Raw genomic sequence first — 14,346 nt, 5'->3', positions numbered from 1 at the left:
GTAACATACAAAGAAAAAAAAAAATTACAAAGACTTATATAAGGAAAAGACAAGATTACTCACCTCTGGAAAAGTTTTATACTTCAAGGGCTGCTAAAATACCTATTCTTAGAATTATTAATATCTATAATTCCCAGGTCTCAGCCTTTAGGAAGCCTAACTGAAATACTTAAGTGACTTTTAAACTCTGATACTGCTAAAGAGCATGTGATTTGCTCTGAAAATTACAAGATACACACACACAAACACAACATGGGTGAAGAAGGTGGACCAAGCTTACGCAACTTACTATTTACTTTACTATACTTGTACTACTCATACAATTATAAATTATATTATTACTCTTGAGTTAAAAATTTACCACAGAGCAACCACAAATGGTAATGTAAAAGAGTAAAGTTTGGTTTCTTAGAAGATGAACAAGTCTTTAGAGTTACTAGCTAATTTTTAAGGCTTTTAGGGAATTGGTGCTCTCCTTTATCTTTTTTTCTTTTTATAGCTTTAATGATACACATTTTACACAACACACTCTAAAACAACCAATGGGTCAAAGGAATCACTAGGAAATTAAAATACTTTGAGATAAATGAAAAACAGAACATACCAAAACATGTGAGATGCAGCATAAGCAGAACACAGAGGGAAATTTATAGCCATAATCACCTACATTAAAAAAAAACAAGATTCCAATTCAACAACCTTGCCACAAAAAGGAAACTAAACTAAAGGCCAGCAGAAAGAAGAAAATAATAAAGATTACAGCAAAGGTAAGTGAAATATAGGACCGAAAAAAAAAAACAGAATCAACAACATCAGAAGTTGGCTCTTTGAAAGGATCAATACAATTGACAATCTTTTACTTTGACTGACTAAGAGAAAAATAGAGAAGATGCAAACAACTGGAATCAGAAATAAAGGAGAGGACATTAGTAACAAACTTAAAAAAATTAAAAGGATTATAAGTGAATACCATAAACAATGGTCCACCAACAAGTTAGATAATAAATGAACTAATTCCTAGAATCACATAAATGACCAAAACTGACACAAGAAGAAACAGAAAATCAAAACAGACCTATAACAGGCAAATAGATTGAATCAATAATTTAAAAACCTCTAGGATCAGATGACTTTGCTTGTGAATTCTAAAACACATTTAAAGAATTATTAATACTGATCCTACTCAACTCTTTGAAAGAACAGAAAAGGAGGAACAATTCTTAACACATTCTGTGTGCAAATACTATAAAGAATTTCCTGTTCATAAAATACAAGAGTTAATGCTGTTTGAATGTCAATATTCCTCAAAGTGATCCACAGATTCAGTGCAATTCCTATCAAAATTCAAATGACTTTTATGGCAGAGACCAAAACTGAGCATCCCATTATGTGGAACCAAAAGGGGCCCTAAATGGCTAAATGATACTGAAAAAGAGAACAAATCTGGAAGACTCATACTTCCTAATTTGAAAACTTACTGTAAAGCTACAGTAATCAAAATAGAGTGGAACAGCCATAAAGATAAACATAAAGACCCATGGTACAGAATTGAAAGTATACAAATGAATCCAAACATCTACATCAAACTGATTTTTGACAAAGGTGCCATGACCATTCAATAAAGAAACAACTGTCTCTTCAACAAATGGTGCTGGGACACCTGGGTAACTACATGAAAAGAATACAGTTCTGAACTCCTGCCTCACTCCATATATTAACAAAAAACAAACAAAAACATGGATCAATCACCTAAATATAAGAGCTAAAGGTAGAGAACTATTAGAAGAAAACACAGGGGTAAATCTTTCTGACTTCAGCTTTGGCAATGGATTCTTAGATGGATACCAAAAACATAAGCAACAAAAGAAAAAAATAGAGAAATCAGATTTCACAGAAATGAAAAACATCTGTCCATTTAAGGACAACATCAACTACAGGATGGAAGAAAATACTTGCAAATCAATACTTGCAAATCAGAAAATACTTGCAGATGTACTTGCAAATCAGATTTCTCTTAATATCCAGAATTGTAAGAACTCTTACAATTCAAAGACAAACAATCCACTTAAAAAATGGGCAAAGGATTTACTAAAATTTACTGCATGTGAGATGATAGCTCAGGGACAGGGGAAGAAAAGCTCTTATTGTACCCTTTTCATATTCAAAAGATGTTAAACCATGAATATACATTATTTAATCAAACCTTACACTCTGTTTTTAATGCTTTATTTTGTAAATTATCTAGGATATTGCTATGATAAATCATACAAATGGACATTTTAATTGTATTCACATACCAATAAAAAGGCTTACACTGATAAAAGAACACAAAAAACTTGAGAAATAAGAAAAAACAAAAATATTAATCCTTAAATCATAAGACCTTTTAAAAAATATAAATTTATGGAACTAGGGTAAAATATTAAATACAAGTAATCCAATATCAAAGGATAAAATCAAATAAAAGTTTTGTGCTTCTATGCCCTGGGATTAGTTTCAAAGAAAGGCAAGATAAACCTCATTATTTACCAATTTAATTTTGAGGGAATACAACTCTGGTATATTAAAAATGGTAAATTTTCTGGTAAAACAAAATATGATACAAATAATTAAGAAAACAAAGATAAGTGATCAAATCTTCATGAAATTATAAGTATAAAAATATTTTTAAATATAAAAAACTTAAAATCAGCCAGAAAAGTAAACATCATGACACAAATAAAATATACAAGTGTATATATATAAATATATGCTTACATATATCAGTTCAGTTCAGTTCAGTTGCTCAGTCGTGTCCGACTCTTTGCGACCCCATGAATCGCAGCACGCCAGACCTCCCTGTCCATCACCAACTCCCAGAGTTTACTCTAACTCATGTCCATCGAGCCGGTGATGCCATCCAGCCATCTCATCCTCTGTTGTCCCCTTCTCCTCCTGCCCCCAATCCCACCCAGCATCAGGGTCTTTTCCAATGAGTCAACTCTTCGCATGAGGTGGCCAAAGTACTAGAGTTTCAGCTTCAGCATCAGTCCTTCCAATGAACACCCAGGACTGATTTCCTTTAGGATGGACTGGCTGGATCTCCTTGCAGTCCAAGGGACTTTCAAGAGTCTTCTCCAACACCACAGTGCAAAAGCATCAATTTTTCAGCGATCAGCCCTCTTCACAGTCCAACTCTCACATCCATACATGACTACTGGAAAAACCATAGCCTTGACTAGACGGACCTAGTTTGGTCCTAGATGGACTTTGTTGGCAAAGTAATGTCTCTGCTTTTTAATATGATGTCTGGGTTGGTCATAACTTTCCAAGGAGTAAGCATCTTTTAATGTCATGGCTGCAATCACCATCTGCAGTGCTTTTGGAGCCCCCCAAAATAAAGTCTGACACTGTTTCCACTGTTTCCCCGTCTATTTCCCATGAAGTGATGGGACCAGATGCCATGATCTTAGTTTTCTGAATTTTCACTCTCCTCTTTCACTTTATATTTACATATATAATATATCTGATTACTGATGATGCAAATTTATAAAAACTTCATGCAGTACAATCAGATTTTAGTGGTAGAGTTTTTTATGATTAAAAAAGGGAAAATAAAAATTTGAAAAAAAGCTTAAACTGCATCTCATAGCAATTAGGTTTCTATGCTATTTTAAAGATTATCTTAAGGAAACATAGTAAAAGGGATGCAAACATTAATGCATTGCACAGATTATGTTACAAGCTGAAAAAGGAAAAAAAAGCTCAAACACCATTCTGCCAGGCAGAACTGCAAAACAATCTGAAATCAGGACACTGATCCTTCAAGACATAGAAAATTTTCATACTTCTTAATATCTCACAACTATTCTTAAATGTTAGGTAAAATAAAACCATAAGTAAGAAAACAGTCATGTTTACCATTTTTAAATTAAAAATACCTATAGGTATAAAAATTATTAAAGCTCTACATATACATTTTCTTGAGGATCAGTACAAATTTCTTGTGCTAAACAGATAATTAAGGATAAGCTCTTATATGGGTTTTGCCAATGCATTGTGTACCTATCATACTGTAGGTCCCATGAATTATGATTAAAACCAGTGGTAAAGATTAAGAGGATAACAAAAGAAAACTTGTAGGACACATTTGATAATATTCTTAACCTATTTAAAAAATTTGTGAATTGCAAATTGATTTCATAAATTGAATAATTCAAATAAATAAACTTGTTTGCAAATAAATCATTCACTATTTAAATGAGATAACAGATAATTTTTCCTTAATCTTTTAATGGTGAAATATAACTCTAAAGAATACTTTCTATAGTATTTATGGCTTATAACATAGGCAATGTGTACCAAAATAAATCTGCTACTCTATTTTAGACATTTAAAGCATCTGTCAATAACAGGTTAGCTACAAGAAAAATGAAAAAGATACTCTCAAAAGTTATTGCAGACAATATTATAACTATCCTATTCTAAGACAAGTCTAACTACTGCCAAACAAATACAATAAAACTAACATTAATAAGAGGTAACTACAAGTACATTTAAGAAAAGAGTTATATTATTAGTCCCTATTAATGTTCAATCCCAAAACTGTCTATTTCTGTAGGCAAGTCACACATATCATATCAAGAGAGAGATCAAATAAATTAGTTAACTGGTAATGTAGAGAACAGACAGTGTTCATGGCACATAAATGGACCTATAGTAATAGTTAGTGTTGCAGAAGCTAATGATGCTTTAAGCAAAATTGGAAAACATGAATACCATGCAGTTTTACTGAACTCACCTGACAGAGGTGTAAAACCATTCTCTAGGAGCAGAGATGCATGCACAAAAGTAAGAATATGATTGCAAGTAATAGACTTTAACAAAATAAAAATATAACACTAAACTTCAAAATGACGAAAAATGGACAACGTGATGATCTGGGGGATGACAGTACTTCTCTGGGCCTCACCTCTCTCTTGGCCAACAGCACGTTAGGGACGATGTGCGGCAGGCAGCGCCCCAGCATTAGCATGATGCTCGTCTCGCTGTCTGCAATCCGAGACACCTAGAAGACCACAGGGTTAATCAAAGACGGCACTGGAGGCCTCCTGTGCGTGGTGGGACTTCAAGGCTATGATTTGGACCCTGTCACTTCTGTTTCAAACACATATTCAAAAGGACAATTTATGATGAGGAGGAAAACAAAAACAACCACCACCTGAGATTCCAAACAGGACAAACATTTTTATAGACCAGAAATGGATTTAAAACACTAGTAAGAAGCAAGGGAGCAGACAGGGAGGCTTACTAGGCTTCAGTTCTGGGAACAAAGAGCGATAACACAGGACTGGGGCAGCTTCAGTGGTTTTTAATCTTTGTTTTGGGGGGAAAGGTACCCACAAAGTCACGATCTTGGCTAAGGTGAAAGAGTAGTTTGCATGATGAAAACGCATGCAAGGGGAAGTCCATGGGGGCTGCCCCAGTCTTATAATGAGAACTGCCAGACTGCATCCAAACCATCTCTAGCTCTTTCAGATTCTTAACGACACTGTGGGACAGAAGCCCAGAAGAGGTGAAGTGGAATCAACCACAAGAAAGGTATTAATAGAAAGGGAGAAGTATCAAGAAAGGAGAAAAAAAACACCCTTTTAAGATAAGCCTGCAACAACCGTTACAAAGGACTTGATGAAAAGAAATCCGAGAGCCAATAAACTCTGCAATCAAAGACAATCAATCCTAGAGAAATTAAAAATGGAGTAATCTAAAAATAACTGAAGTTATAAATAATATATATGCCTGACTTGGTTTTCTAAATTACACCATAGAGAGGCATATAATTGTAGGTTGGTAGACATAAAAAATTAAAACTAGACTGTAAAGAGTCACTTTCATACTAAATAGAGCTTTAATCCAAAGATAAAAATAATCAACTACTTTCCTTAAAAGCTGAAAACTTTGGAATTATTTCTTAGAGTGTTTGTTAGTTTAAATAATAGATTTGTACTTGAAACAGAGTTGTATTACAATTATTTTTTGGGTAAAATGCTAACAAGAAAAATGGAATGTTTTAAGAAAGTTGCAAGAATCTGGTATAACTTACCTCTGATCCTAAACGACTATCTGCTGACATTCGACAGAAAGAGAGTAGTGCTTGATGGAAAGCAGGAGACAACTTCCTAGAAGAAAACACTGAATGAAAATGGGACAATACCAAATAGTTAAACTGGTGTTTAAGGAGAAAGGAAGTTGCAGGTTATAATTCCCATCATCGCATGAATCCTACCCCACAAATGTTTGAATTTCTCAGCCACAAAAGATTTAAGGTCACTTCACTGGAGAATCATACAGGGAAAAAGGAATAGCAATAGCTGCTGATCTTAAAAGAGCTTGATATTATGTGAATGAATGTCTTAAAAATGTTAATGGATTAAACCTGAAGTTGTATGGCAGGTCAATGACTATAGAAAGTGTTTGCAAAACCTGAAATGAGGATTTTTTTTTTCTTCCCGAATTCTCTATGGTCCCAGAAAGGTAAAGAGTGGCTGTGAAGGCTAACCTGGTATGTTGCTGAGAAGTTCTGCAGATCTATATCATGATAATGATAACCCTTAATGTTAGAAACCCACACAAAAGAATTAAAAATTAAAATAAATGAAGGAGAGGCTCATTCAACATTCACATATGTTTTAAAAGGATTTTTTGTAATTGAAAATATTAGCCATTTATGTTTAATAAAGAAAGTTAAAACATTTATATTTGTAAAATAACACTGGTCTCTATGTAATAGTATTCATAATATTGTAACTATGAGCTGTACTTCATGTGCTTAATCTATGAAGAAAAGGGGTAACATCTAAGGTTATATAACAGAGGTTATTTAGTATACACCACAAAGCGGGCCCCAGTAGCATCTGATTTTGGATTTGGTGTGCCAAAACTGAAGTCTGTTTGCTCATTATGTACCCCCCCTCCCCTATTCTTTCAGCAGAGGGAGCTACAATGCATCTAACTGCCCAAGCCAGAAAGTCTTTATCCTTCCCTTAGTTTTAACCTCCTAATCCAATCAATTTTTACCTTCTAACTATCTTATAAATCTATCTACATCTTTCCAATACAGGAAATTCCACCATTTCTTTCTTGGACTCTTCCAAAAGATATCCCATGAGTCTCCATTCTTGCTACCTTCTAATTACCACTACTCTAGAGGACTCTTTCTAAAACTTCAGTTCAGTTCAGTTCAGTCACTCAGTCGTGCCCAACTCTTTGCGACCCCATGGACTGCAGCACACCAGGCCTCCCTGTCCGTCACCAACTCCCGGAGTTTACTCAAACTCATGTCCATTGAGTCAGTAATGCCATCCAACCATCTCATCCTCTGTCTTCCCCTTCTCCTCCCGCCTTCAATCTTTCCCAGCATCAGGGTCTTCTCCAATGAGTCAGTTCTTGGCATCAGGTGGCCTAAGTATTGGAGTTTCAGCTTCAACATCAGTCCTTCCAATGAACACTCAGGACTGATCAGATCTCCTTGCAGTCCAAGGGACTCTCAAGAGTCTTCTCCAACACCACAGATCAAAAGCATCAATTCCTCGGCACTCAGCTTTCTTTATAGTCTAACTCTTACATTCATACATGACTACTGGAAAAACCATAGCCTTGACTAGATGGACCTTTGTTGGCAAAGTAATGTCTCTGCTCTTTAATATGCTGTCTAGGTTGGTCATAACTTTCCTTCCAAGGAGTAAGCGTCTTCTAATTTCATGGCTCCAGTCACCATCTGCAGTGATTTTGGAGCCCCCCAAAATAAGTTTGCCACTGATACCACTGTTTCCCCATCTATTTGCCATGAAGTGATGGGACCGGATGCCATGATCTTAGTTTTCTGAATGTTGAGCTTTAAGCCAACTTTTTCACTCTCCTCTTTCACTTTCATCAAGAGGCCCTTTAGTTCTTCTTCACTTTCTGCCATAAGGGTGGTGTCATCTGCATATCTGAGGTTATCGATATTTCTCCCAGCAATCTTGATTCCAGCTTGTGCTTCATCCAGCCCAGCATTTCTCATGATGTACTCTGCATATAAGTTAAATAAGCAGGGTGACAATATACAGCCTTGATGTACTCCTTTTCCTATTTGGAACCAGTCTGTTGTTCCCTGTCCAGTTCTAACTGTTGCTTCCTGACCTGCATACAGATTTCTCAAGAGGCAGGTCAGGTGGTCTGGTATTCCCATTTCTTTCAGAATTTTCCAGAGTTTATTGTGATCCACACAGTCAAAGGCTTTGGCATAGTCAATAAAGCAGAAATAGATGTTTTTCCAGAACTCTCTTGCATTTTCCTTGATCCAGCAGATGTTGGCAATTTGATCTCTGGTTCCTCTGCCTTTTCTAAAACCAGCTTGAACATCTGGAAGTTTACGGTTCATGTATTATTGAAGCCTGACTTGGAGAATTTTGAGCATTACTTTACTAGTGTGTGAGATGAGTGCAACTGTGTGGTAGTTTGAATATTCTTTGGCATTGCCTTTCTTTGGGATTGGAATGAAAACTGACTTTTCCAGTCCTGTGGCCCTGCTGAGTTTTCCAAATTTGCTGGCATATTGAGTGCAGCACTTTCACAGCATCATCTTTTAGGATTTGAAATAGCTTACCTGGAATTCCATCACCTCCACTAGCTTTGTTCATAGTGATGCTTCCTAAGGCCCACTTGACTTCACATTCCAGGATGTCTGGCTCTAGGTGAGTGATCACACCATCGTGATTATCTGGGTGGTGAAGATGTTTTTTCTACAGTTCTTCTGTGTATTCTTGCCACCTCTTCTTAATATCTTCTGCTTCTGTTAGGTCCCTATCATTTCTGTCCTTTACTGAGCCCATCTTTGCATGAAAATTTCACTTGGTATCTCTAATTTTCTTGAAGAGATCTCTAGTCTTTCCCATTCTATTGTTTTCCTCTATTTCTTTGCAGTGATCACTGAGGAAGGCTTTTTTATCTCTCTTTGCTATTCTTTGGAACTCTGCATTCACATCGGTGTATCTTTCCTTTTCTCCTTTGCCTTTCACATCTCTTCTTTTCATAGCTGTTTGTAAGGTCTGCTCAGATAACCATTTTGGCTTTTTGCATTTCTTTTTCTTGGGGATGGTCTTGCTCCCTGTCTCCTGTACAATGTCATGAACCTCCATCCATAGTTCATCAGGTACTCTGTCTATCAGATCTAGTCCCTTAAATCTATTTGTCACTTCCACTGTACAATCGTAAGGGATTTGATTTAGGTCATACCTGAATGGTCTAGTGGTTTTCCTTACTTTCTTTTAAAACTTAGATACCATCATGTTCCAAGTCTCTAAAATGAGTTAACACAGCTTATATGACTTAGTCTCAGCTTAATTCTCCAACTTCCCCTCCTGTTTTCTTCTCATTTGCATGCTTTGCTTCAATCTTCATAAATCCTTCTTAGCTCCCCAAGTGCAGTGTTCTTCCTGCTCCTGTTAGTCCCTCTTAGGGGGAACACTTCCTCTTATCTCTTTGCCTGGTTCACTGCTACTTACTCATCAGGTATAAAGTTAGAAAATACTTCTTCCCTGAAACCTTTCCTACTCTGATGACTAGGTTAGGTACCTTGATTGTGTGTTCCCCAAGCAAGCTGAACTTCCCTTATATTATTACCTTTTACAATGTTATAATTGCCTGACAGTCTCTCTTATACTGTAAAGTTTGTAACCGAAGTGTAACATGTTTGGTTACCGTTACTATACTCTTCATTTGGGCTTCTCTAGTGGCCTCATTTGGGCTCCCCTAGTGGCTCACATGGTGAAGAATCTGCCTGCAATGCAGGAGACCCAGCCTGGATCCCTGGGTTGGGAAGATCCCCCGAAGAAGGGAATGGCTACCCACTCCAGTATTCTTGCCTGGAGAATTCCAGGGACCTCGAGAAGATTGGCAGGCTATAGTGCATGGGGTCCCAAAGAGTCAGACATGACTGAGCAACTAACACTTTCACTCTTCTTTTAAACTTCATACTCTTCATTAACATTGCCTGACATACAGTTAAGAGCTAAAAAAGTTAGTTGGATAAATTTAACAATCATCTTTCTCCTGAGAGTGGCTTTGGACTATAAAGGAGATATATGGAACTACTAAACATTAAGAACTACTACAAATGCCACTGCATTATTTTTATGACTATATCTTAACCATATTAGATTAAATGCACTTTGAGGACTGGGCCATGTCTATTTCAATCACACACAACCACACACAAAGTTGTGGCATATGAGTAAAAAAATTTGCTTTGGAAAAAAAAAAATCAAATACTTCTCACTAATAATGAGTACCTTTAAGTCTAAAACAAATTAGTCATGCTTTCCTATTACATCCCAACACTTGCTCTAATACTCCTCCATTTAATAGGAGGAGGAAGTATGACTGGCTCAGAATGCATCACAAGGTATGTGTGAGGATTAACTAAGCTAGCATATGTAAAGCATTTAGAACTGTGCCTGATATATAAAAAGATCTCAATAAATATTCCTCTCTTAGAGAATATTCTTTTTTCACATTATAATGTAAATACTTTTTGTCTCCTCTACTAGGAAACATAATCATGATGGGCAAGGGACCCTGCTTTAGTCATCTAAGTTCAATCATTGCTATTCAATAAAAATTAAATGAATTAAGATAATATTAATGACACAACATTACTAATGGAAGCAGACACAGGAAAAAGGACTAAGATCAAGAACTAATCGCCTTTTTAGTAAAGGCAACTATTTAATATCAAAACTTTCTACTGAATCTGATAATGACTGTAGAACACAGAAAAGGTAAAAAACACTGGGTAAAATACAGCACACAGAACATACATATTATTTATGGGTTTCAGTACTTAGCTAAAATAGGACCTAGTTCATTTATTGGTCTCTTCCTCTTTAACACAATTTAACTTAGTCATTACTTGTGATTTTTTTGCAGTGATGTGGACTCTGCTATGTGTTAAGTTCATGTCAGACACATAAAAATTCATGTATCTGATCTGCAAAATAAGAACTGAAACTCTTCTAGTTTGACAATGTACTAAATAGCTGAAAGATGCATTTCAAAACACAGACACATACTAACCTATTGGGTTTATCAAAATGGACTGTGTTTTTACTTGATGGAGAAGAAGATGGTATTCCTTCTCTTTCTCTCCTGGGGAAAGAATGTGGGAAATTCTCTTTAGGAACAGTGGAATCAACTTCATCTGATTTTGAAAGATGGACATCCTTGTTTTCTCCCTTGTCCAAACTATTTATAACTGAATTCTTTCCACTGTCTTCAGAGTCTTTGTGGGGAGACTGATCCAAAGAAGGCTGAACAGAGTCACAAACTACAGGGCTGGCAAAGTGTTCATTTTTGAGGAAGTCCATTTCACTGTAAAAGAAAGAGAAATTATTAGTGAGGAATTGTATTTTTTAAGACTTTGGCAATAGCATAAACCTCATACTGGGTTTAATGCTTTAAAAGTATAACATATTAATAGAAAGTGGTTTGGCAACTAATTAATCTTTTCTGTACCATATATATTGATGCTTCATATAGAAATGTAGCCACAAACTCTTACAAAACATAAAAATGGTTTTATAAACTATGCTTTGGATTATCACTTAGCCTTCTTCGTGTGCAAAATGTGGAAAATTCCATCTAACCCACATCATGAGTATAAGAATTAAATGAAATAATGAATGGAAAATATGTATAACACTAGCATGAAGAAGTTACTTTATTACTACTGATACAACCTGAAGAAGGTAAAAAATATCTTACTCCTTGGTTCTAAGACATATATGATTTAATGATTATTACAGTGATTAACAACTTTTGGGGGGAAAAGAACACATTAAGTATATAAGCAATTATAAGATTTTTTTTCCCCCAGAAGTATTAGGATATGAAAAATTATAGCTTGCCACTGAAATATTATCTTATATGTTTATATAATCTGTCAATTTCTTTAATAATTTTAAGAGGTTTTATAGAAATGATGATTAAGTACTAACCTTTCAAGTCTTCTGATTTGTTCCATCCAAGACCATTTCTCACTGTTTAATAAACTAATTTTATCTTCTAATTTCTGCACTAGCAAGGAGTTCTAAAATCAAAATGGGAGAAAAACAGAAACTCAAGATCTCATAGTCTGCTTTGACATGGCTTAAACACTTTTTGTGGACTTGATTATTAATAGCTCTCACCTCTACAGTCTAAGGAGTTTCAAGGGTTGAAGGAAGGTGGCCTAAAACTGGTGTCAGAGCCTCTAATTCATCTTCTTCTACATCACTGGCCACATCCACAAGGTCTTTCCAGTTACTTGATGATTTCCAAAATCTCGGTAGGGCTGTAGTAAGTCTGGAGGTTTTGGAATGTTTAATCCTACATCATCCCATAGTTCAAAATCCTAAAAGATAAAAAACAGTAGCATAAAAAAATCTATGTGGCAATTTTATCTTGCATTTTTGAGATGTATCTTTTCCTTATTGCTAATATCTTGAAAACTCAACATAAATGTGTGATAATGTCAAAGTGTATGTGCCCGGTGAATAAACATCCTGGGAGTCAGGAAGTGTCTAGGATTAGAGTGTGAGATGCACCCCCACCTCATACTTGGAAAATAAGGGAAACAGGGTCCTCAGTGGAGAGACAAGTTTTTGTTACAGCAAAAAGGATATTCTGGACTTCCCTAGTGGCACAGTGGATGAGAGCCTGCCTGCCAATGCAGGGGACCTGGGTTGCGTCCCTGGTCCGGGAAGATTCCACCTGCCTTGGAACTACTGAGTGCAAGCTCTAGAACTTGAGGGCTACAATGACTGCGCCTGCAACCTGTGACTACTGAGACTCATGCACCTAGAGCCTGAGCTCTGCAACAAGAGAAACCAAGGAAGGAGAAGCCCATGTACCCCAGAGTGAAGAGTAACCCCAGCTCGCCACAACTAGAGAAAGCCCGCGTGCAGCAACAAAGACCCATCACAACCAAAGAATTAAAAAATAATAAATTTCTAAAATTAAAAAAAAGTATATTCAGAGAGAAGTTGAAAATAAAGAATGTTTATTTACAATAAGAAAATTTCACATAGCACCACAGAAAGGAAAGATAGGAAGTAAAGGAAAGAATGGGCAAGAGGGAACCAAAAAACAGTAAGACAAGGATTATATGCAGATAAAAATATAAGAAAACTATCAGTAAGTGTGTATTGAGTGTTACTATTCATGCAGATACAGAGATGAACAAGAGATTCATTTAGCCTCAAGAAGATTATAGGCTAGTCAAGGGAGATAAGAGATAATCTTAGGTAACAATAGAGCCATGAAGATAAAATCAGGTCACTAATATAAATGATCAAAAAATAAAATCAGGTAAAGTCTTACATTTTAGGCAGAGGCTAAACATGAAAGGAGTGAGGGCTCTAGGATAGAACTGCTTTAAGGTCAGTTGAAATGACCATTAAACATCACTTAGTGGTTAAAGAATAAGTAATGATGAGCACTTGCACTGCCCTTTATAAAATAGTTTTATTGGGGTATATAATTAATAAATAACAAACCGCACAGTTTAAATCCAACTCTTTGTGACCCCCTGGACTGTAGTCTACCAGGCTCCTCCATCCATGGGATTCTCCAGGCAAGAACACTGGAGTGGGTTGCCATTTCCTTCTCCAGGGGATCTTCCCGACCCAGGGATTGAACCTGGGTCCCCCACCTTGTAGGCAGACGCTTTTACCGTCTGAGCCACCAGGGAAGTCTTAAATCCACAAGCTAATCTAAAACGTACAATCTGCTAAGTTTTGACATCTGAGTACACACCTGAAGAGATCAGTGCAATCAAGAAGATGAACTTGGGGGCTTCCCTGGTGGCTCAGTGGTAAAGAATCCGCCTACCAGTGCAGGAGACACAGGTTCGATCCCTGATCTGGGAAGATCCCACATGTCCTGGAGCAACTAAGCCTGTGCGCCACAGCTACTGAGCCTGTTTGATCTAAGGCCTGGGAGTTGCAACTATTGAGCCCATGTTCTGCAACTACTGAAGCCCACACCCCTAGAGACCATGTTTTGCAACTACAGAGTAGCCCCCACTCGCTGCAACGAGCGAAAAGCCAGCACAGCAATGAAGACCCAGCACAGCCAAAAATAAACAAATAAAGCAGAGGGGGAAAAAAAAATTAAACACCAAATGCTATGAAAAAAAAAAAAAGATGAACTGTTCACTCCCCAAAGTTTTACTGGCTGCTTGTAATACTTCCCCTTTTTTCCTCACAGATGCCCTGTTCCTCGGCAAATACTGTTCTGTTTTCTGTCACTGTTACAAGTTTACATTTCTTAGAATTTTATATAAGTGGA

At 36.4% G+C, this 14,346-nt stretch overlaps 1 protein-coding gene across 1 annotated transcript in view; it reads right to left on the bottom strand.

Annotated features, from left to right (window-relative positions):
• RELCH (RAB11 binding and LisH domain, coiled-coil and HEAT repeat containing) overlaps positions 1-14,346 on the bottom strand; it is a 137,759-nt gene that overhangs the window by 57,069 nt on the left and 66,344 nt on the right. Inside the window, 7 exon segments of the mRNA XM_070469834.1 lie at positions 4,781-4,804; positions 4,952-5,047; positions 6,083-6,158; positions 11,095-11,388; positions 12,015-12,106; positions 12,207-12,313; positions 12,316-12,409. Of these exon segments, the coding sequence (XP_070325935.1) occupies positions 4,781-4,804; positions 4,952-5,047; positions 6,083-6,158; positions 11,095-11,388; positions 12,015-12,106; positions 12,207-12,313; positions 12,316-12,409 (783 nt within the window).

Source organism: Odocoileus virginianus, chromosome 7, assembly GCF_023699985.2.
Source record: "Odocoileus virginianus isolate 20LAN1187 ecotype Illinois chromosome 7, Ovbor_1.2, whole genome shotgun sequence".
Classification (NCBI taxonomy): domain Eukaryota; kingdom Metazoa; phylum Chordata; class Mammalia; order Artiodactyla; family Cervidae; genus Odocoileus; species Odocoileus virginianus.
This window is presented reverse-complemented; position numbering and strand designations above follow the sequence as displayed.